The 22,610-nt window shown below is 40.2% G+C and overlaps 2 protein-coding genes across 5 annotated transcripts in view; one reads left to right on the forward strand and one right to left on the reverse strand.

Moving 5' to 3' along the window:
- The window catches only part of larp7 (La ribonucleoprotein 7, transcriptional regulator), a 38,681-nt gene extending 36,593 nt beyond the window's left edge, over positions 1-2,088 (reverse strand). The window contains exon 1 of the mRNA XM_043697556.1: positions 1,937-2,088. The gene's annotated coding sequence lies outside the window, so the exon portion shown is untranslated. The remainder of the gene's footprint in view (positions 1-1,936) is intronic.
- Positions 2,089-2,137: 49 nt separating this feature from the next.
- Positions 2,138-22,610, forward strand: part of LOC122553550 (protein ZGRF1-like) — a 96,703-nt gene continuing 76,230 nt past the window's right edge. For all 4 annotated transcript variants that reach the window (XM_043697519.1, XM_043697528.1, XM_043697538.1 and 1 more), the window contains exons 1-8: positions 2,138-2,210; positions 11,863-11,936; positions 12,230-12,310; positions 14,927-14,986; positions 15,127-15,312; positions 15,421-16,945; positions 17,028-17,117; positions 20,401-20,480. In XM_043697519.1, the coding sequence (XP_043553454.1) occupies positions 11,916-11,936; positions 12,230-12,310; positions 14,927-14,986; positions 15,127-15,312; positions 15,421-16,945; positions 17,028-17,117; positions 20,401-20,480 (2,043 nt within the window). In that variant the 5' untranslated portion in view covers positions 2,138-2,210; positions 11,863-11,915. The remainder of the gene's footprint in view (positions 2,211-11,862; positions 11,937-12,229; positions 12,311-14,926; positions 14,987-15,126; positions 15,313-15,420; positions 16,946-17,027; positions 17,118-20,400; positions 20,481-22,610) is intronic.

Genomic DNA, 22,610 nt, shown 5'->3' on the forward strand with positions numbered 1-22,610 from the left:
CACATGCAAGAACAGCTGATTTGATTGTCAGTGTATGTTCTGATCAATAGCTGCAATCATTTTGTCATTAACTTGTTTGGGTAAGCTGGCTTAACAACGTTCAGTAACATCATCTCAGCCTTAACCAGTGGGAGGTCTCTCACCTTCACGTCAAGAAGTTGAGGGTTAAAACCTTTGCTCCAGAAAAGAGAGCATGGAATTCTACACCAATACATAAAGGCAGATTACATAGAAAGTATCATTAAAAGCTGCTTGACCTGCTCCCCCCACCCACTCTCCCTCACATGGTCAGACGTGATCCCATGATATTTTTCAAAGCCCTCCTTCTGTTCTGAATTTCTGGCCAATACTTCTCTTTAAATCAACACAATTGAAAAAACAGACCTTTTGTGTTGGTTGTCAACATAAGTACAAAAATGTCAATTTGGTTACTAATCACTGGATGATGCTTTCTAATTTTAGTAAGGAGCGGTCCTCAATAATTCAACCTGGAAGTATGTCACCATTTCCCACCCACCCCAAATCCCACAATTTTATCAGTCAAAATTGAATCCATTTGATGTGAACAGAGATAAATAGTGCCAAAGAGAAAAACTAATAAAGGCCACAATCAGGTCTCAAACAAAGAATTCTGAGAATTTGAAATAACTAATGGTGAATTGTCAAATTGGATCCATAAATTGGCTTAGAGGCAGGAGGCAGTGTGTGGTGGTGGAAGATTGTTTTTGTGAATGGAGGGTTGTGTCCAGTGGCATACCAAAGGGTTCAGTGCTGGGCCTCTTGCTGTGTCTATTAATTGTCTCGATACGAATTTAAGAGGCTTTCACTAAGTCTGTAGATGACACAATTGATGTGCTAAATAGTGAGGAGGAAAACTGGATTAGAGGATGTTATAAACAGGCTGGTCAGATGGGCAGAATAATGGCAAATGAAATTTAATGCTGAAAAGTGTGAGATGATGTATTTTGAAATATTAACAAGGCAAAACACTACATGTTAAATAGTAGGACCCGAGAAAGTACAAGAAGATCTTGGTGTGCATGTCCACAGATTCACGAAGGCAAAAGGACAAGTAGATAAGGTGGTCGAGAAGGTGCATTGGATGCTTGTATTTATTAGTGAAAACATTGAATGGGGAGATTTATTTGCTCTGAAGAGAGTGCAGAGGAAATTCAAAAGGGTGGGCTGGGGTATTTCAGGTAAGAAGAGGAAGTGGTCAAGCTGGGATTGTTTTCCTTAGAGAAGGCTGAAGGAGAACCTGATTGAGCGGCATAAATAGGATAGACAGGAGGCAACTGACCTTCTTAGTAGGGGACATGCATTTGAAGTAAGGGCATGAGGTTTAGAAAGCATCTAAGGAAGATTTGGTGATGTGTATTAAAGCTCACTGCATTAAACAGTGGTAGAATTGGGAAGATGACAACATCTAAGCAGTATTTAGATAATCACATGAATCGCCATTGCATACAAGGCAATGGACGAAGTGTTGGAAAATAGGGCTAGAGTTAAACAGGGTGCTTGATGGTAAGACGATGGCTCATGGAAGTGGAGTATGAGCAGTTGCCATCCTAATGGGTAGGATATTAATTTTGCGGACACACATGCGAACCCCAGGAAGTCAAATGTGTATAAAGATGTGGCTACTTATCCACTACGTGTTTAAAGCCGAGAGAAGTAACGTATCATTGAGTGAGTGCAGCCGAGCTGTTCTACTCCTGCAGCTGCTGACTTTCGGGGGCATTGAGAGGCGAGCTCGAGCGAGCGGCGCCCACACCCGGAAGGAGCCACGTTCTCGCCGCCTGCACAACGTTCCAAACCTCCGAACCCTCAGCAGCAACACAATGTATCAAATTAAATAAACATCAAACCAAACATATAACATGTACTGCCCTGCTCATATCAATTCAAATGCACACAGTAATAAGAAAGCAAGTACCTTACGGTCCAATTTCTCCAACTTCCGACTGTAAGTTTTTTTGCAATCTTTTACTTCTGGATTGGATTTTTTTTCTCTCTATTTAATTTAACATTAATAGCAAACATTATCAGCTTTTGCTTGCACCATATTCACTTTGTTTATTGGAGCTCGGGTAATTGTGTCGCGGTTTGATGACGTACGGCGGCGGGAATATTCGAGATTTGGCTAAAACTTTTGAGCCCGATTCGTCTAATTTGCATTTTTGTCTTCCGGAGATATCGAATTGGAGTCGGTAATTCAGGGGTGTACTTTATATGTTATTTATGTCTGATCGTTATTGTCAGTTAAATCCTGTTTTGACGGAGTTTTAGAGTCATAGAAACAGACCCTTCCGTGCAACCCGTCCATGCCGACCAGATTTTCCAACTTAATCTAGTCCTACCTGTCAGCACTTGGCCCATATCCCTCCAAACCCTTCCTATTCAAATACACATCCAGCTGCCTTTTAAATGTTGCAATTGTACCAGCCTCCACCACTTCCTCTGGCAGCTCAACCCTCTGTGTGAAAAAGTTGCCCCTTACATCCCTTTTAAATCTTTTCCCTCTCACCCTAAACCTATGCCTTGTAGCTCTGGATTCCCCCACCCCAGGGAAAATACTTTGTCTATTTATCCTATCCATACCCCTCATGATTTTATAAACCTCTATAAGGTCACCCCTCAGCCTCCGACGCTTCATGGAAAACTGCCCCAAAGCCTGTTCAGCCTCTCCCTGTAGCTCAAATCCTCCAACTCTGGCAACATCCTTGATCATTTTTTTGTACCCTTTCACATTTCACAACATTTATCCTATAGTAGGGAAGCCAGAATTCAACAGAGTACAGTATTCCAAAAGTATCCCAATCAATGTTCTGTGCAGCCACACTCCAAATCTCTGCCTCCCCAACTAAAACTCATCAGGAGACCACAGCCTCCAGATTCATACTTTGTTCATGTTGCCATGTTGACTTCAGTTAAAAAAAAGGCTATTTGTTGTCAAGCAGCAGCATAATTAATTGTGTTTTGCAGCAAGGCATTGTTTTATTCTGTAATCCAAATATAAGGGCAGGTTTGTTCAGATGTAAAAAGTATTTCACAGACAACAAGGGGTCTGGCAAAACCCCTTCTGGCCCAACCAAGCCTAACAAATAGATTATGTCATTCCATGCATTTTTGTGGAGTCTTGTTATCTGTAAATTGACTATCATTCTGCTAACAACAGTGACTCCCCCTCAAAATACAATGCATTGGATAACAGCAACTTAAATTTATTTATTTATATGATGTTTTTATTGTAATGTAACATCCTAAAGCATTATACAGGACATTATAGAATAAAATGACATATACATAAATTGATATTAAGTTAGAGGAGAGGTCAGAGGAAAATTTTAAATGCCTGAAAAGTGCAGCATAGTGGCTCAGTGATTAGCACATGCGGCCTCACAGCGTGAGGGACCCGGGTTTGATTCCAACCTCACATGACTATATGTGTGGAGTTTGCACGTTCTCCCTGTATGTGTGTGAGAGTTTCCTCCGAGTGCTGTGGTTTCCTCCCACAGTTCAAGGATGTGTGGGTTAAGTGAAATGGTCATGCTAAATTGCCCATAGAGTTCAGAAATGTGTAGATAGGTGCATTAGTCAGGAGAAATGTTGAGTAATAGGATAGGAGAATGGGTCTGGGTGGGTTACTCTTCGGAGGGTCGGTGTGGAATAGTTGGGCCAGATGGCCTGTTCTGAAAAATGTGTTGCTGGAAAAATGCAGCAGGTCAAGCAGCATCCAAGGAGCAGGAGGATCGACGTTTCGGGCATGAGCCCTTCTTCAGGAATGTTTCCACTCTGTAGGGATTGTATGATTCTATGATATTTTATGATATCTATGAAGTGAGGTGTAGGGATGGAAATTCAAAGCTCGGTGTGGGGGGATCGAGAGGCATGGTACTAAAGTTTGATCAATTAAAATTTGGTGTGCTTAAATCAAGAGCTTTGGATGAATTTAAGTTTCTAGAGAATGGAATATACAAGGCCAGCCAGGACTGCATTAGTATACTAAAGGCTTGTGATAAAAAAAGCAAGAAAATGGGTTTTAGCAGCAGATGAGCTGAGACGGGTGATGTTACAGAGGAAGTTTCTGTTCAAGAAAAGAGGGAGACAGGAAGTGAAGGCCAGTTAGCCCAATACTTGACAAAGGGGCAGTGCTTTGAAGGCTTGTGATTTCAAATAAACCTGTTGGACTCTAACCTGGTGATGTGAGACTTCTGACTTTGCCCACCCCAGGCCAACACCGCCACCTGCACATCAAGCCCAATACCTGTCTTTGGAAAATCCTGGAATCCATTATTAAGGAAATTGTAGGAAATCATAAAATTATGTTGATTCTGTTTGATTGTATTATGAAAGGAAAATTATGTTTCACAAATTTAGTGAGTTCTTTAATGAGTAGGATAAAGAAGAACCAGTAGATGTGTCATGTTTAAATTTCCAAAATACATTTGGTAAAATGCCACACAAGGTAAAAGCTTAAGGTTTTGATGGTAATATCTTCACATGGATAGAGAATAGCTAACTTTTAGGAAACAGAAAGTGGATAGATAGGTTTTTTTTAGTTAAGTTGCAGAGTGCCATAGTGCTCAGAACTGGAACCTTACCTATTTGTGACCTATATCAATGACTTGAATGAAAGGATCAAGTGTGGTAAAGGTAGATTTGCTGACAATTCAAAAGTGAAGAAGAACGTTATGAGGAGGATGCAACAAGCCTGCAGAAGGATTTTGATACATTTAGTAATTGGACAGATTGAGTTCATTGTAGAAAAATATGAGGTTTCCCACTTTGTTGGGAAAGAAAGAAGAGACAAAAAAAGCTGCAGATGCTGGAATCCAAGATCGACAAGCTGGAGGCTGGAAGACAGCAATTTCTGGATTAGTGGTGCTGGAAGAGCACAGCAATTCAGGCAGCATCCGAGGACAGGCAAAATCGACGTTTCGGGCAAAAGCCCTTCATCATGAATAAAGGAAGGGCTTTTGCCCGAAACGTCGATTTTGCCTGTCCTCGGATGCTGCCTGAATTGCTGTGCTCTTCCAGCACCACTAATCCAGAATCTGGTTTCCAGCATCTGCAGTCATTGTTTTTACCTGGAAGACAGCAAGCCAGACAGCATCAGGAGATGGAGAAGTCAATGTTTCGGGTGTAATGCTGCCTCAGGAAAGATAGAATGTAGAATATTTAAATGGAGAGAGACTGAAGAATGCTGTGGTACAGAGGGATCTGGGTGTGGTAGGTGATTATAAAAGTTAGCATGCAGGTACAATATTGAAAGTAAATAGGAAGCTAAGTGGAAGAAATAGGTTACATTACAATAAGTATGGGGTGTAAAAGAAGATAAGTTTTACTACATTGAACACTGCATCGGTGAGACTGCATCTACAGTACTGAGTACAGTTTTGATTTTTTTTAAGGAGTGATTTACTTGCTTTGGAAACAGTTCAGGAAGTCCATTTGATTGACTCCTGGAATGAAGGCATTGTCTTTGGAGGAAAGCATAACCAGACTTGACCTAAACCAATTAGTTTTGAAAAATGCGAGATGACATTTAGAACATAGATCATAGAACAATATAGCGCAGAACAGGCCCTTCGGCCCTCGATGTTGCGCCGACTTGTGAACTAATCTAAGTGCAACATCCTCGACTATCCCATCAAAATCCATATGTTTATCCAAGGACTGTTTAAATGCCCCTAATGTGGCTGAGTTAATTACATTGGCATGCCCTTACCACTCTGAGTGAAGAACCTGCCTCTGACATCTGTCTTAAATCTATCGCCCCTCAATTTGCGGCTTTGCCCCCTCGTACAAGCAGATGTCATCATCCTAGGAAACAGACTCTCACTGTCCACCCTATCTAATCCTCTGATCATCTTGTATATCTCTAATAAATTGCCTCTTAGCCTTCTTCTCTCCAATGAGAACAGACCCAAGTCCCTCAGCCTTTCCTCATAAGACGGTCGCTTCAGACCAGGCAACATCCTGGTAAATCTCCTCTGTAACTTTTCCAATGCTTTCACATCCTTCCTGTAATGGGGCGACCACACAATACTCCAAGTGAGGAGAAAGTGAGGTCTGCAGATGCTGGAGATCAGAGCTGAAAATGTGTTGCTGGAAAAGCGCAGCAGGTCAGGCAGCATCCAGGGAACAGGAGAATCGACGTTTCGGGCATAAGCCCTTCTTCAGGAGTGTGGCCTCACTCCAAGTGAGGCCACACTAGCGTTCTGTACAGTTGCAGCATGACATCACAATTCCAGAATGCAATGCCTCTACCAATAAAACCTAACACACTGTGTGCCTTCTTAACAGCATAAAAACCTAGGTAGCAACTTTCAGGGATCTATGTACATGGACACCAAGATCCCTCTGCATATCCACACTACCAAGGATCTTTCCATTGACCCAGGATTCTGACTTCCTGTTATTCTTCCCAAAATGAATCACTTCACATTTATCTGCATTGAACTCTATTTGCCACCTTTCAGCCCAATTCTGCAGTTTATCCAAGTCCCCCTGCAACCTGCAACATTCTTCCATTATGTCCACCACTCCACCGACTTTAGTATCATCTGCAAACTTACTAATCCTGTGCCCAAGTCATTTATAAAAATGACACACAGCAATGGTCCTAAAACAAATCCGTGAGGCACACCACTAGTAACCGGACTCCAGACTGAATATTTTCCATCAACCATCACCTGTTGCCTTCTTTCAGAAAGTTAGTTTCTAATCCAAACTGCTAAATCACATTCAATCTCATGCCTCTGCATTTTCTCCAGTAGCCTACCATTGGAACCTTATCAAAGGCTTTGCTGAAGTCCATGTACACCGCGTCAACTGCCCTACCCTCATCCACATGCTCGGTCACCTTCTCAAAAACTCAATGAGGTTTGTGAGGCATGACCTGCCCTTGACGAATCCATATTGACTATTTCCAATCAAATTGTTGCTTGCTAGATGATTATAAATCCTATCTCTTATAATTCTTTCCAAAACTTTTCCTACAACAGAAGTAAGGCTCACTGGTCTATAATTACCTGGATTATCTCTACTGCCCTTCTTGAACAATGGCACAACATTTGCAATCCTCCAGTCCTCTGGTACTAAATCTGTAGACAATGATGACTCTAGGATGAGGGCCACAGGCTCAGCTGTCTCCTTCCTAGCTTCCCAGAGAATTCTCGGAAAAATCCCAACTGGCCCAGGAGATTTATCTACTTTCACACCTTTTAGAATTGATGACACCTCCTTACTAAGCTCAATCCTTTCAAATCTAATAGCCCATATCTCAGTCTTCACCTCTACAATATTATCCTTTTCGTGAGTGAAAACAGATGAGAAATATATGTTTTTCACCTCTCCGATCTCCACAGGGTCCACATACAACTTCCACTTCTGTCTTTGACAGGCCCTATTGCTACCGTAGTCATCCTTCTATTCCTCACATATCAATAGAAAGCTTTAGGGTTTGCACATTCTCCCCGTGTCTGCGTGGGTTTCCTCCCACAGTCCAAAAATGTGCAGCTTAGGTGAATTGGCCATGCTAAATTGCCCGTAGTGTTTGAGGTAAATGTAGGGGAATAAATCTGGGTGGGTTGCGCTTCGGCGGGTCGGTGTGGACATGTTGGGCTGAAGGACCTGTTTCCACACTGTCAGTATCTAATCTAATCTAATCTTTATTCTACCTGTTAAAGACTGCTCATGTTCCCTCCTTGCTCTTCTTAACTCTCTCTTTAAATCCTCCCAGCTACTCTGTAACTCTCCATCGCCTCATCTGAACCATCTCACCTCAACATCACATAAGCCTCCCTCTTCCGCTTAACAAGACATACAATATCTTTAGTAAACCATGGTTCCCTTACCTTATCACTTCCTCCTTGCCTGACAGGGACATATAATATCTGTTCTTTAAACCAGCTCCACATTTCAATTGTCCCCATCCCCTGCATTTTGTTGCCTCATTCTGTGCCTCCTAAGACTTGCCTAATCGCATTATAATTGTCTTTCTCCCATCTATAACTCTTGCCTTGTGGCAGGTACCTCTACATTTCTATCGCTAAACTAGACTTAACAGAATTATGGTTACTCTCTCCAAAGTGCTCACCTATCACTAAATCAAACATCTGGCCTGGTTCATTACCAAGTAGCAGATCCAATGGGGTCTCCCCTCTTGTCGGCCCTTTGACATACTGTGTCAGGAAACCCTCCTGTACACATTGGACAAAAACTAATCCATCCAACGTACTAGAGTTATAACATTTCCAGTCAATGTTGGGGAAGTTAAAAAGTCCCCCATTATGACCACCCTGTTCCAATCACTCCTGCCCAGAATCAATTTGCCAATCCTCACTTCCGCATCCCTGGACTTTGCGGAGGCCATAAAAAACTCCCAGCAGTGTGACCTCTCCTCTCCTGTTTCTAACCTCAGCCCACACCACCCCAGTAGACATCCTCGTCAAAAGCTCTTTCAGCCACCTTACTGTCCTTGACTAACAAAGCCACACCTCCCCCCTTTTACCACTTTCCTTGATCTTAATGAAGGATCTAAACCTTGGAACCTGCAACATCCATTCCTGACTTTGCTCTTTCCATGTCTTAGTAATGGCCACAACATCGAAGTCCCAGGTACCTATCCATGCTGCAAGCTCACCTACCTTATTCTGGATACTCCTGGTGTTGAAGTAGACACACTTCAAACCAGCTTGCTATCTGCCAGCACACTCCTGTGACCATGAAATCCTGTCCATGTCCTCCCTACTCTCATCCACCTGTGTACTGGAACACAAGTTTCCACCCCTGATGAGCTAGTTTAAACCCACCTGAATAGCACTAGCAAGTTTCCCATCCAGGATAGTAGTATCCCTCTGGTTGAAGTGAATACCGTCCTGTTTGTAGAGGTCCCACCTTCCCCAGAATGAGTCCCAATTATCCATAATCCTGAAACCCCACCTCCTGCACCATCCCTGCAGCCACGTGTTCAAGTGACATCTCTCCCTGTTCTTTGCCTTGCTCTCACGTGGCGCGGGGTAACAATTCAGAGATAACAACTCTGTTTGTTCTCACTCTCAGCTTCAACCCTAGCTCCCTGAAATCCTGCCTTACATCCCTATCCCTCTTTCTACTTATGTCATTTGTACCCATGTGGACCACGACTTGGGGCTGGTCACGCTCTCCCTTCAGCACCCCAAAGATACGATTCAAGACATCACGGACCATGGCACCTGGGAGGCAACACATCAACCATGAGTCTCTTACGTTCCCAACAAACCTTCTATCTGACCCTCTCACTATTGGGTCCCCAATGACTAACACTCTCCTCCTTTCCCTGCTTCCCTTCTGTGCAACAGGGACAGACTCTGTGCCAGAGACCTGCACCCCAGTGCATGCCTCTGATAAGTTCTCCAAACAATATCCAAACAGTATACTTGTTTTTCAGGGGAATGACCACAGGGGATTCCTGCACTGACTGTTTTCTCCTCCTTCTAACAGTTACCCAGCTTTCTTTGTGCATAGGAGTAACTATGCACAACTCTTATCTATCACAGCCTCTGCCTCCCGAATGATCCAAAGTTCATCCAGCTCCTGCTCTAGTTCCCTAACATGGTCTTGGAGGAGCAAGGGTTGGGTGCACTTCCTGCAGACCTACTTGGATGGGACACTGATGGTGTCCCTCACCTCAAACATCATGCAGGAGGAACATTCCTCTCCCTGCACTGCCATCCCTGCTAGTATCCTTATCAGAAAGTAAAGAAAAAAGAAGAGACGCTTACCTGATATATCCCTGCTGTATAAGGTTAGAGGAGGTGAACGGTGGGAGCCCCTTTAAGGGTAGGGTCTCGGGTTTAGGAAACACTCACTTAAATAGCTGAGGGGAAAAAAAAGTCCTTCCTTTCCCTGAAACCTCTGCTCCCCGAGGTGCTGCCGCCGCCGATGCTTGAGGTAAACGTTTAAAGTTTTAAATCAGTGGCTCGCCTTTCCGACAGGCACCTGATCCAAGCTCCCGCTCTTCCTGCTGCTGGCAACTGAATTTGTGAAACATATTGGAGAATAAGCAGGCTTGATGTTGCAGGAATATTTCTGCGCTCGGGAGTACAGTTTCAGAATAAAGACAAGGATTCCTTTTCTGTGAAGATTGTTCATCTTTGGAATTCTGTATGCAAGATCGGAAGATGATGGTTCATTATTACATTCAAGGCTGAGTTCGATAGGTATTTGATCCGTAAGGGAGTCAAGGGCTATGGGGAACAGAGAGGGAAAAAAAAGCTAAGTTGGCAAATAGATCAACGATGATCTTATTGAGTAGCAGAGCAAGCTTGAGCTGGCAAATGGCCTCTTCTTATGTAGGCAATCTCAGTGATCGCATGAATAGGTGATGTTTGGGATTTATTGGAGAAGTATTATTAGTAATAGATTTAGTTGAGATTTATTAGTAAAGTATCATACAAATTGAGTTTGCCCTTTTATCAGTGATGTACATGCAAAAGAATATAAATGACCATTCTGAATATCATGATTTTTGGAACTGTATATTTTAATCTGCAAATTATGAATGAGGCTTATCTGAAATAAAAAATAAACTCATAAACAAGTCCGAACACAATGCTGAATTTTGCAAGTTGACATTTTTTTTCAGTCCCTCTTTAAAGTTTTAAATATTTATTGTACTTGCTATGCTATGTGGTTGAGGAGCTTGTGAACTTCTTTGGCACTTGGATTGAGAATATCCAATGACTATCTCTGCTGCTTACTACAGTTTCCTCCATCCAACATTTCCCAACTTCCTGCCACCTACATTAGCCCAAAACTTGCATCTTTCTCTACTGTATCTCCTGTATGTGGTACCAACCCCAAATCTGCCCCACAACAAAGACTGCTTATTTCCATTTCAGTAGATTTTTATAATATTCCTTTGCAGGATTTAAGCATGGATGGCAGGGCCAACATTTGTTACTCATCCTTAATTAGCTTTGAGAAGCTGGTGGTGAGTTGCATTTATGCTGTGGTCCATCCATTGTAGGTACACTGCAGTCCTGTATAGAAGGGAGTTTCATGATTTTATCCTATCAACAGTATGGGTATGGCACTATAGCTCCTGGTCAGCATGTTGTGTGGCTGAGAAGAGACCTTACAGGTTGTAGTGTTTCCATGCACCTACTTTCCTATTTTTTTAGATGGTAGAGCTCCTGAGTTTGAAAGGTGCTGTGAAAGTTGTTGTAGTGCACCTTGTGTATGGTAAAGAGAGTGAGTATTGAAGGTGGTCGATATAGGTACAAAAAACAAATGTACTGCTTTGCCCAGGATGGTATTCAGTGTCTTAACTGTTGTCCATCCATCCATGCGGGTGGATGATATTCCAACACCTGGCTTGTGCCTTGTAGATGGTGGAGACAGTAACTGAGATACTTGCTGCATAATTCCTAGGTTCTGACCTGCTCTTATAGTGACAGTATTTTATATGACTGGTCCAACTACCATCAGATTACATTCATCCATTTCTCCTTCTGACTCACTCCATCCTCTCCAGCCAACTATTCTCCTACATCCTCCAATTATCTATCCTATCCATTTCATGCACCAACCCTCTCAGCTACTTTTACCCACCTCATCCACTGACCCATCTCACTTATTTACCCAATTGCTGATTCACCCACTAATGAACATTCAGACTGGATTTCTGAATTCACCACATTAAAAGGGAGATTTGTATTTTCTCCACTGCACCTCTTTGCTGGTTTCTGCGTGGATTCCTGTGCTAAGAACGTTCAAAATGATGCAGTGCAAGTCAGTTGCTTAGTCAGCCTTTAGTAAAATAATTGTTGAACATATATGCACATAAAATTCCTGTTTGTTTATTTATGGCAGATAAAATTAAACCGTGCTGCAAGTGACCTGGTAACTAGAAAATATGAAGTAAAATGTCTTGCCGTGAGTTTGTTGTAAGTAAAACAAATTTACTAGCTTGTGTTCATTGATAAATTGAAATTCAGTTTAAAGTTTAAATTTTCCTTTAAAATTAACTTTTATCTGCTGTGGGCCAGTTGCAATATTTATTTGGCAGACCAGATTCCACTGTTTATTTCCCTCTGTTTGCTCGCACTTGGATGCGTTTTCTTCAATTGTTATGAAATTTACAGAAACCCTCTTTACCTAGCAGTTCAAACAACAGATTTTTACTGCAAAGAACATTCATCATTTGAAGAGTCAATCTTTGTTTTTTTTTCAATTCCAGGTGCTCTATACAAATCAAAAAACAAAAAAAGCAAAGAAATGGCACGATGGCATTTTAAGGACCAGTTCTTCTGGAAATAAGGTTTGTTCAGCAAACAGTGAAATACTATAATGTATATGCTATGTCACATATAAATACAAGGAGTATGTAGTTAAATTTTATTTCTGAGTATTTTGTTTTAATGCTTTGAAGTCTAATAGATTGAAAGTTTTATTAGATTAGATTATTTTATTAGATTACTTACAGTGTGGAAACAGGCCCTTCAGCCCAACAAGTCCACACCGACCCGCCGAAGCGCACCTACCCAGACCCATTCCCCTACATTTACCCCTGCACCTAACCCTATGGGCAATTTAGCATGGCCAATTCACCTGACCTGCACATTTTTGGACTGTGAGAGGAAACCGGAGCACCCGGAGGAAACCCACACAGACACGGGGAGAATGTGCAAACTCCACACAGAGAGTCGCCTGAGGCGGGAATTGAACCCGGGCCTCTGGCGCTGTAAGGCAGCAGTGCTAACCACTGTGACACCGTGCCGCCCAGTTTTATATTGCTGATGATTTCGATTTCATATTACACATAAGATTTCATAAAAATAATGTGGCATGTAAAACATGATTTAATTGGTAGTGTACTGTGGTTGTCCATTTTCATTAATAACTATTTACTTTTTATGTCTTCCCCATTTTGTCGCCTCTGAAGTACCAATTCTCTGCTGAGTTATACCTCTACAGAGGGTGGACTACCCTATGTTGCATCACTCAAGTAACTATCCTTCTTGTGTGACTCAATGTTCATGGGATTTTTCAATACAGGATGATCACCTCTAAGTCCACCGTTCAGACCATACTATTCCAGCAGACATTGCTGGCTTGTGGTCTCTAATGCCAGTTTGAGAATAGAACTGCCATTTTACCTGAGATCAATTAAGTTACCACAAATAGTGAATCAAATGAAATGTTAGCATTATAATCTGTGACATTATGAATTAATTCATCAGGGTGGTGTTGCTGGTCAGTAATTTCTCACTTAGTGTCATAGTTGTGCTCCTGAAAAGCGCACCTTTAAGAGAAACATTGTTAAGTGAATCAGATTTTCCCATAAGACCTGATGTGTAAACTGGAATTAGGTTCGTTACACATTTAGATATTTGCAGAGATTTCACCATTGAACAAACTGACAGTGAGAATAGAATCATTACACAAGACAATGGTGTACAGAATTCAGGTACATGATATTCGGACAAAATCTGATTGGACAAGAATCCTCCTTGTGTGACTGAATGTCACACAGGACACAGTGGCACGCTGGCTCAGTGGTTAGCACTGCTGCATCACAGTGCCAGGGCCCCAGGTTCGCTTCTACCCTTGGGTGACTGCCTGTGTGGAGTTTGCGCATCCTCCCTGTGTGTGCGTGGGTTTCCTCTGGATGATCCAGTTTCCTCCCACAATCCAAAGAAATGCAGGTTAGATGAACTGGCCATTCTAAGTTGCCCATAGTGTTCAGGGATGTGTAGGTTAGGTGCATTAGTCAGGGGCAAATATAGGATAATAGGGTTAGGGATTGGGTCTGGGTGTGTTACTGTTTGGAGGGTCAGTGTGGACTTGTTGGGCCAAAGGGCCTGTTTTCACACTGTAGGGATTCTAATTTCTAATTTCATTGAAAGAGACTGGAAAGAATGAATAGTCAAGAGAGTTGAGGCAACTGTGAAAGAAATGGAAAAAGAAGGGAGAATGACAGAGAGAGGATGTGTATATAAGAATGGTATGAATACTATCTTGAATGAATAGTTGGATATATTGTCCAGAATTGATGAGAGAAATTGTGAATTAAAGTTATTGTTAGCATGTGTTTTTTTATTGTTGGACTCACTGCCTATGTGTTTATTTATGTCATGTCCTCAAATGTGTTTTGGAATAGGAATCTTTTCCTTAGTTACAGATTAAATAAACAAACATAATAGGATCTGTTATTCATTTATGGCAATTTATTATGTAAGTATTGTGCTTAAAATCTCTGTGACCATCGAATTCCATATAGAGTGAGATGAATTTAGCAATACATTTAAATGGAAAATGATGTAATAGTGGAAGTCACCGTTAAATGGATGTATCTTCCTTATTGTGTCAACAGCAGTGTAATGAAACATTAACATTAATGAATCAACACATAGTGATGAATCATTGATTAAGGCATGTGCTCGTGCTTTCTGGACTTGTACGAAGCCTGTTTGTGATTAAATATCCACTTTTATAGCATCATGTTATAAATTATATGTGTTTATTTTTTATATAGAGTACTCAAACTAAAACTGATTCCTTTGCATTAGAAACAAAAATGATACATTAATGCTTTAATCTTCAACAGAATGTGATCGTTTTTCATTAGCAATAATTTGATAGGACTGCAGTGCATCAATGTTGTTTTCAGGATTCTTTCAGTTCTGACACAATCTGAAATTTCAAAACAAAGGTGCAACAATGCATTTGAATGTGGTAAACAATGTTAGCAATAAATTGCTCAATGTCTTCAATCCAAATTGTCTTTGTTTTCTTGGTTAACTTCTGTTTTTGGTCGCTGGATAATTGTTTCATAAATTATCAATTTCCATAATTAGCAACGTTGAAATGGGGATCATGGAATCTTGGAGGGAAAGCGGAATTTTACATCTTTTTTCCTTTTGTTAACTTTCAGGCCACTTTGTATGATGATAAAGGTCTCTGTCTGGATCACCTATTTGTTAAATTTGAAGAGGTAAGTATATTTGTTGAATTTCATGGATGCATTGTGACAATGGAATAACAGGCATGCACTTGATTTGCTTTTTCAAAAAAAGGCATTGTCATTACATCAAGGATTTTAGCATTGTTTGATACAGTTTTTCATATTGATAGATACGATCAGGCAATGACTTTGAAAGTGATCGATATTTGATTACTGTGGAAGAAGAAAAAATATCTAAGAATGAGGATGGCAATTGCTCTGGTCAGAAGGAAGTTGCAAAGCTTGCCACAACTAATATAATGCCTGCAAACTTGCCTCGATGCCATTTGCCTGTCGGTCTGAAAAGGAAACACACTGTATGTAATGATTTTGATTTATTTTCTAATTACTAATTGTACTTTAGATACATTTGAATATCCACAAACTTTTGATTTTTTTTTATATACACTATAATTTTGTTACAGGGCTTTCAAGGACCACGGGAAATATCAAAGAAACCAACCATTGACGAGAATGATACAACAAGTGCAGCAACTAAATCCCAGGCACCAAATTTTTCACTCCCTCAGATTTATGCGACATCACCCCTTTTTTCTACTTTATACACAAGGGAAACTTCAACTTGCTCTGCTCTAGCTTCTGAAGCTTCCTCTTGTACGTCCAGGAATCAGCTCTCAATAGAAATGATGCCTGGCTTTTCATTATTGCCTCCAGCAACACTGAATTATAATGACAAACTGAGGCACCGTAAAGAAATTAGACCTTTTCATTCTACAGATACCGGATTTACTTATGGAGATTGCAATGAAAGAATATCTGAAACACTCCAGTCTACTACACCAACTTTCGCTCCAGGATTGTCTTCCCATTCTGACTTAGTACGTGAGAATAAAAGGAGCAAAGCTCAGATCTTAGCATTACTTGGAACAAAAACAGTGTCCAGCAGTCATGACTTAGAACCCTTTGAAGTTAAGCCACGGTCGCTGTTGGTTGATAATGGCAGTACTTTTGCTGCAGATAATACCATTGGCCATCAACAGGAAAACTGCTTTGATCAGAGTTATGGAGATCTTGACGAAAAAGCAGATCCTGGATTGATACAGCATTGTAGCACAGAATCACCTTACCAGACAGATCATAGTATTAAGGTGAATTTGTCCAAAAGTTTAGGTGGAGAAAATTCTTCCCACAATACTGAAGAAATGCATCTAAAATGTGAGGAAAAGGAAGATTCCATTGTTCAAGCAACAAATGCACAAACTGTATCTCCGGAGGTCTGGACAATTGCTACCGTTGATGAAACACTGGACAAAAACATTGATAAACCTGAAGAATGTTCTGTCAAAATGAATAGTCCACCCAGAGAGTTGTTTTCTCTTGCTGATGATGAACACTGTATAAAGCCTGTTATGCCTGTTGAATCAGATATGGTGGATACGAACAGTTTTGCTGATATAAATTTCAATATACTTGGTGAATTTAATGTGGATGAAATTGGCCCAGATGATTTGCATGGAAGTGAAATTGAAATGTTATCACAAACATCATTGAGCATTAGCAATTCCTCTTTAAAACCCATAGAAGTACCTTCATTCCTCAAAGATGTGGAAATCCCTGAACCCAAGCACTTAGAATTGGAAGCTCAATTACCAGTTCCTCAAGAAAAGGATTCAGATCAAATTTTGCATGAAAAAATTCAAACTGAAATGAAACCCAGAACTGTTACAAATGCTGAAGCTTTCTCTCAAAAACATACATTAGTTGCGTGTGAGATATCTGCAGTGGAAATACAAGAAAACAAGATAAATGCTGATGAGTATTCTTGTCTTACGGCTCAAGGACATACAATCACGCTGCTGAAATCTTTATCTGAACATAGCACTGCAATTGAAAGCTTAGAGAAGCTAAATGTACAAAACTGTTTCAAAGATCATGCATTCAATAAGGATAAAGAACAAACATTTATTAGTTCAGAACGAGCCTCTGGAGGTAAGATTGCTGTGATTTATTCAGAAGTATATTCTGTGAAATATGTTGTGATTGCTAATTAATCTTTTTCTTGCATTCTTAGGGATGATTTTCAAGAATGTGGATTTAAAACACCATTACAATATGGACCTAAACCGCAACTATAGTTTGTCAGATTGTAATATGAACAGAGGTGAGAAACAAAAACAAAATTGATTTATATCATAGAAATTACCTGGTATAAAGTAGGTACAATACAAATACTAAACTTTGAAAATCTAATTTGCAATTAGCCATTGTTGTAAGCTGCAGAAAACAAGAATTTTGGAACAATTTTGAGTGACTTTGTTAAAAGAAATCAAACAAAATATTATGACTTTAAAATAAGTTATTTGTTTAAAACAACCCAGTCTCTCTCAAAACTAAAAACAAGAAAATGTGCAAATAATACATTGTTTTGATGAAGTGCACAAAATAACTGTAAGATTTAAGTCTGAATTTTGCTGACACTTGGTTTGATCTTTCTAAGCGTGATAGGTTGATTTGTTTATCACTAAGATAGTTAAAAGTGTCCATTTAGAGTACATACAAATTACTTTTGATGATCTGGTGGAGGTCATAGAGTCATTGACATATACAGCATGGAAACAGACCCTTCAGTCCAACTTATTCATGCCGTCCAGATATCTTTGGAATAAATACCAGCTTTAATATGTGCCATAATCTTCAAACATCATTGTACAACTTGCTATAGAAGGAAGATGGATTGTATGCATGTGTTCCAAATGAAAACGTTATGCATTCATATGGTGTTTTTTCACAACTGCCAGATCTCTTAGAGCACTTCACAGGCAATGAAGTTTTTTTTTAAAAGTATAGTCACAATGTGGGAAATGCAGCAACCAATTATCATGTAACAATATTGTATAAGAGGCAGTATGACGAGAACCAGTTCATCAAAAGAATTAAGTTATTAGGAGAATTAATGATGCAAATTGTAATCTTTCTAAGTTTAGGTCAAACCGATTTTGTGACCCCCTATATTTGCTCATGGGTCTTTTGCACAGCAATAAGACAATTGCTGACTCTGCAAACTCAAGCTTTAAAGTTACTGCTCGCACTTCTCGGTTTTGGTGCATGTAGGAAGAGAGTGGGCTAAATTGGAAGTTGTTGCAGTGATCCAGGAAGACCAGAAGCAGATGTCCGGTGCGGGATGGGTGAAAAGCCTGCTTGAGTTCGATGTAGAACTATGTTGAAAGCTTAAACATGTGGATTAAAACTTAACATATTCCTCTTAGTCTCACCACACCCCTTACTACATGCTAACTTGTGCCATCTAATGTCCAGTACTCCTTCACACCCCCAAACTTCCAATGTCTACCTATGCCCCAGGTCATCCTTCATAACCGTTATGTCAAATTAGTGTCAACCCATGTCTTCCATTCACCAGCTTTTGCCATTTCATCAACCGTGCCAACTCACCTAGTATCCAGTATGGGTAGAACAACCCATGTGCAGTGGAGAAAAAACAAGTTTAATTAAATAAAGTAAGCATATTACTGAAAAAAAACACACATGTTGTCAAAGCTCTTCATGTTGCACTTAATAGGACAATTCATGAGTAATACAAAAATGAAGTAAAAATGTTTTTTATATGTTATGAGAAGAGTGCTCATTAAGTAGTAAGTGCACTCTGATTGGTGGAGTCCTTGCTGTGTAGAATGCACCAGCCGATGATGATTAATAATTAACTATCAAGTTGTGTTTAAATTTTAAACCCAACAAGATCACTTTGGTCAATACCTTTCTCTGAGAATTGAATAGCTATTTTATCCTTGGGGAAGAGCAACATATTGTAACACCCCTTCATTTGGTCTGAAGGGTCTGGCATAGATATCAACACCACAACTTTGATATTATTCCTCTAAAGGTATTAAACATTAAGCAATGGTGCATACTGAACAACACTAGTTGCGTACAAGTCCCACAATGGGGGAATCTGTCTCGTGTGGTCAGTTCATCAACAGATCCTGTATCTTTGGAGCAGCTGGCCAAACTGCTTCACCCACTGCAGCAGCAAGTTGTTTTTCAAATCTTTCTTTATTTCTCTTCTTTGCCATGAGAGTGTGCCATTTTTATGGCTCATTTAGTTGCTTTTTAATTACATCTGTGTCCTATTTGAAATTGTACTCTCTGGGTCCCAGTTTAAAGGCTGTGCTTGAATAAATTTGGGTAGTTATCAAAAGTGATACCCTTACCAATCTCCAAAGCTGGAGTGAAGGAGGCATTTTTGTGGTCATGCAAACAATGGGGCCACAGTTCTCTTGCAGTTCTAACACAGTTTAAGAATAAATTTTCAGACTTGGACAAATCTGTGTCTTGATCAGATTTCCCATCCTGCCTTCCTGTTCTCAAACCGTCAATGTAGCTCTTCAACCGGGGTACTAGTTTCTCCTTCAATGTTCCATTCCACCACAATGAAACAAATTGGGTTCTTCTATAACCAGTCTTCATTCAGTATTAAGAAATAATAGACAAGAACAATTATATGATTCAATTTGATTAAGAGAATATGGGAATAAACAAAGCATTGGCTTACAAAACTTTTGTGTGTGTGTATATATCTGTATGAGTTTGCGTTTTGTGTATGTGTACGCAAGTGAGCATTTGCTTAAAATATTGATATTCAACATTATTATGGCAGGAATGACAGGTCTTGAAATTTAAAATGATCTGTCATGAATGCATTATTCATTCATTGGCTATCAGTTTCACTGGCATGAGCAGCATTTATTGCCCATGTAACGGTGTGATGAAATGTCTTCATGAATTATTGTGGCCTGTGTCAGATAGACACTCCCACAGTGCTGTTATGTCAGAACTTCCAAGATTTTGACCCAGTAACCATGATTATTATATTTTAAAATAAGGATGGTATGTGAGGAGGAAATCAGTGCATGTGGTAGATCTGTGTACCCAAGTATCAATTCTTTCTCTGTAGAAATTATGTTAAACTAATAGCCTTCCTAGAAATGTACAACAAATCTGTTAGTATTATAATACAGAAGACTCAAAAACAATATCTGTGAAATTGATTTCAGCAAAACAAGCTATGGTAGTCTAGTTGTGTGAGATGTTTCATTGTAAACTACCTCAGTTATCCTTTTAATATTTTGAGAAGCATTCTTCTCTTCATAAATTCTCCATTCTCCTTTGCTGTATTTATAGTCTTATATGAATAATTTTAATTGTAAACTAACGTATTTTGGAATTTTGTATTGTACAGATATTTATAATGGTATATAATTTATAATGGTTTATAATAATTGTACAGATATTTATTTAGTGTAACAACAGAAGATCAAAATCTTGGAATGAATATTTTGATTCTTTTCATGAACTGCACACCTATTTATTGCTATAATGACTTCTGGATCTGGTGTGTGAGTAATTGCTGCCATTTGTTTGTCTCTTAGCTCTGAGAATATTTGCAACGGAACATTCTTTGCCTGCTTTGAGGAATTGTCTCACACAAAACAGCTGTGCTCCAGCTAAGGTACAGTATGGTACATTTTAGGTAACCAGGTGTTACACGTAGAACTGGAACACAATCTTCATAGAAGATTAAGCTGTTACTTACAAAGATATAAATTACTGAAATGCACCTACAAACTGCAGTTGCTCTACATATCTCTAATGTGGTACCCAAAACCAACTAAGTGCTCCTTTCCAGATGCATTATTACCACTGTAACAAAATTAAAACTTCAAATGAAAGATAATGCTGTTCATTATGGCATTAAGTCAATCCGGTCCTTAAAATGATGTTTTTGTTCATGTTCAATGCAAAACAGCACTGAAAGAGACCCCAAGTCCCTGAAGACTGCAGTTGTTCATGAAGGCAGCTCACCATCACCTTCTCCATGGCAGTTGGGGATGGGTAATAAAATGCTGAGGAGAAAGTGAGGGCTGCAGATGAATGCTGGCGACAATTAAACAATGATGACACCCACACCCAAGTTTGATTTATATGCTAATATCTATTAACTCAAATAAAAATGGCATTTCTAGGCATGATAATACAATTCAACTATCCCCACCCCCACCCCCCTTTGCCCTGGATATCCAATGGTATTGGAAGAACTTTTTGATGTTTTTCACTAACATAGAACATTACAGCGCAGTACAGGCCCTTCATCCCTCGATGGTTCCACGAAGTGGTGCAACAATCTGAAGCCCATTTAACCTACACTATTCCATTCTCATCCTTATGCCTGTCCATTTAAATGCCCGTAAAGTTGGCATAGACTGTTGCAGGCAGTACGTTATACACCCCTACTACTCTCTGAGTCAAGAAACTACCTCTGACATCTGTCCTATATCTATCACCCCTCCCATTTAAAGTTATGCCTCATCGTGCTAGCCATTACCATCTGAGGAAAAAGACTCTCACTGTCCACCCAATCTAACCCTCTGATTATCTTATATGTCTCAATTAAGTCACCTCTCAACCTTCTTCTCTCACAAAAACAGCCTCAACCTTAAGCTTTCCTCAAAGGACCTTCCCTCCATACCAGGCAACATCCAAGCTAATCTCCTCTGAACCCTTTGCAAAGCTTCCACATCCTTCCTATAAGTGGTGACCAGAACTGCGTGCAACACCCCAAGTGCAGCCGCACCAGAGTTTTATACAGCTGCAGCATGACCTCATGGTTCCGATCCCTCTACTAATAAAAGCTAACACTCTGTTTGCCTTCTTCACTGCCTTCACCAGCTTGTAGCACCAGGAGTAATCCAGATATTACTACTCTCGAGGACCTTTTTAAATTCCTGCCTATCTCTCTGTAATCTCCATTCAGAATCTCAACCTTTCCCTTCCTATGTTGTTGGTCCTAATGTACAATGACCTCCTGCTGGCCCCTCTCCCCATTGAGAACATTCTGCACCCTCTCTGAGACCATAGGAGTGGAAGTAAGGCCATTCGGCCCATCGAGACATCCTTGATCCTGGCACCAGGGAAGCAACACACCATTCTAATTTTTTGCTGCTGGCCACAGACATGTTTGTCTGTACCTCAGACTAGAGAGTCACCTAACACAATCGATCGCTTGGAACCCGATGTACCTCTCATTACATTAGAGTCAGAATACCTGAAACTTGACTGTCGTTTTGTTTTATCATGTGAACTAGCATGACAACACTGAGTATCCAAAATTAAGAAGATACCCCAATGAAGGAGCATGAACATCATATTCCCTGGAGCGTCAGAGGCTGAGAGGTTATGGATAGGGTAATCATGAGGCTTATGGATAGGGTAAATAGATGAGGTGTTTTCTCCGGGGGTGGGGAAGTCCAGAATTAGAGGGCATAGGTTTAGGGTGAGAGGGAAAAAATTTAGAAAGGACCTTAGGGGCAACTTTTTCACACAGAGGCTGGTGCTTGTATGGAATGAGCTGCCAGAAGGCATCTGGACAGGTATAGGAAGGGTTTAGAGAAATATGGGCCAAGTGCTGGCAAATGAGACTAGGTTAATTTAGGATATCTGGTTGGCATGGACATGTTGGGTCAAAGGGTCAGTTCCTATGCTGTATATCTCTGTGACTCTAAGTGCAAACCTGAGCAATAAAAGTCTGGATTTGAAGAACAACATGCATTAGATTAGATTACATTACAGTGTGGAAACAGGC

Source organism: Chiloscyllium plagiosum, chromosome 1, assembly GCF_004010195.1.
Source record: "Chiloscyllium plagiosum isolate BGI_BamShark_2017 chromosome 1, ASM401019v2, whole genome shotgun sequence".
NCBI lineage: Eukaryota > Metazoa > Chordata > Chondrichthyes > Orectolobiformes > Hemiscylliidae > Chiloscyllium > Chiloscyllium plagiosum.